Source organism: Callorhinus ursinus, unplaced genomic scaffold (assembly GCF_003265705.2).
Source record: "Callorhinus ursinus isolate GAN/ISIS: 27379988/994484 unplaced genomic scaffold, GSC_fseal_2.0 scaffold1, whole genome shotgun sequence".
Taxonomy (NCBI): domain Eukaryota; kingdom Metazoa; phylum Chordata; class Mammalia; order Carnivora; family Otariidae; genus Callorhinus; species Callorhinus ursinus.
In genome coordinates, this window is record NW_027397063.1 from 4969232 (window position 1) to 4971096 (window position 1865).

Below are 1865 nucleotides of genomic sequence, written 5' to 3' on the forward strand. Positions count from 1 at the left end.
CCCAACACCGCTCCCCAAGTTGACTGGCCGCCAGACCTCTAGCAGCTTCAATTTCCTAAAAATGGAAAATCTTGACTCAGACGCAGAGATAAACTGTTGCGGCTCAGCTCGACAAGAAGCATGCGCACTAGCGGGTTGCCCGCTGTTTGTTCTCTTGCAGGCTCCGCCCCTCAGGCCACGGCCCCTTTCCGGCTTCCGCCTCCTCGCCCCGCGCCGCGCAGGCGCAGGCGCAGGCTCAGGCGCGCATTTCCCGTGGCGCTCCGCGGCGCGGGAGATTTGCAGGAATGGCGGGCGCTTGGTCATCTAGTTGTTGCAAAGGATGTTCTTCTACTAGCTGTGCGTGTGGCGGTGACAAGGGCAAGTGGGGCGACTCCTCTCTGTTGGGCAGGCGGCTCTCGGAAGACTCGAGCCGTCACCAACTGCTGCGGAAGTGGGCAAACATGTGGAACTCCGTGAGCGGGGACGCGTCGGTGCCCTGTATAGAGGGGACGCGGCGCGAGGAGGCTGCAGACCCCGCCGAGGAGGAGGACAGGCCGCTGGTGTTTCTGTGCTCCGGCTGCAGGCGGCCGCTGGGCGACTCGCTGAGCTGGGTGACGAGCCAGGAGGACACCAACTGCATCTTGCTGCGCTGTCAGTTGCCGCGCCTGGGTGGGATGTAGGGGCGGGGGTGAGTGGGTGGGGAAGAGCTTGGGGCCGCCTTCTTTCCAGGTGTGCTTCAACTGGACGGCCCGGGAGAAGGGGGGGGGTGTTTTGGGGCTGTCCAGTGTTTTTAAAAGCAGAAAAATCTGAGAAGGTGAGCTGTCCCAGGAAAAGGGAAGGAGGAGGGTCACCCCTGCACCTTGGGCTCACGAGTGATGGGTCCTTTTCTGGGGTTCCCCCAGCCCAGAAGAGCAGCGCTTCAAACGGCATCTTTGTTAACATTGCTCAGTAAAAAATGACCTACTAAACTGTAAGCATTTGGGGTGTTGCCACTCTGTATTACTCCCCACAGAAATTAACTAAGTGTTAATTGTAAATAATATTGTTAATGGTTTATTTAGGAAATTAAGCTGTTCAGTTACCTGATTCCTGCAGGGGGATGTCAGGATTGATTTTTCTTATTAGTTGTGTTAGTGGATGCCTTTATTCTGAAGTGTTAACAACCATAGAGTTGTCAGAACACATTACTATCAATTTTTTTTTAAAAGGAAACTTGTAATAACACCAACAATCTCTTCAAAATTGGAGAGGAAGAGTTAATAGTAAAAACGAGAAGGTGGCTTGAGTTCTAGCTTCTAATACTGGCTCTGCCAGTTACCTGTATGTTTCTCTGCTCTACTCTCATATTGTTGATTTCGTAGTGTTTATTTAGGGGAATGGTTCACATATGTTTTTCTGAATGGGTGTAAAAATGGCTATTCTTTTTGGACTTGCGGTTTTCAAGATCAAGTTTATGCTCTCAATTCTATAAATATTTTGGCAGAAATTCACCAGGGAGATACTGTTAATCCTTCCGATCTGTGTCTGTTTTTTTCTTTAAATGATTATAAGCAGCTTTATTTATTTTTAAAGATTTTATTCACCCATTTGACCGAGAGAGAGACAGCTAGAGCAGGAACACAAGCAGGGGGAGAGGGAGAAGCAGTCCTTCCGCCTAGCAGGAGCCTGAGGCAGGGCTCCATCCCAGGACCTTGGGATCATGACCTGAGCCGAAGGCAGATGCTTAACGACTGAGCCACCCAGGTGCCGCCTGATCTGTGTCTGTTGATAGAGGTCTAGATTGTTTCCAGAGTTGCTGCCATTAGAACAGCATGTACATGGGTTGAGATTTTTGATACTATAGGAGAATCTGTTTTTTTAATTTTATTTATTTATTTATTTTAAAG

General features: G+C 49.8%; 1 protein-coding gene across 2 annotated transcripts in view; it reads left to right on the forward strand.

Annotated features, from left to right (window-relative positions):
• The first annotated feature begins 246 nt into the window (after positions 1 to 246).
• The window catches only part of MIS18A (MIS18 kinetochore protein A), an 11245-nt gene continuing 9626 nt past the window's right edge, over positions 247 to 1865 (forward strand). For both annotated transcript variants that reach the window (XM_025872153.2, XM_025872159.2), the window contains exon 1: positions 247 to 630. In XM_025872153.2, coding sequence (XP_025727938.1) covers positions 285 to 630 — 346 coding nt within the window. In that variant the 5' untranslated portion in view covers positions 247 to 284. The remainder of the gene's footprint in view (positions 631 to 1865) is intronic.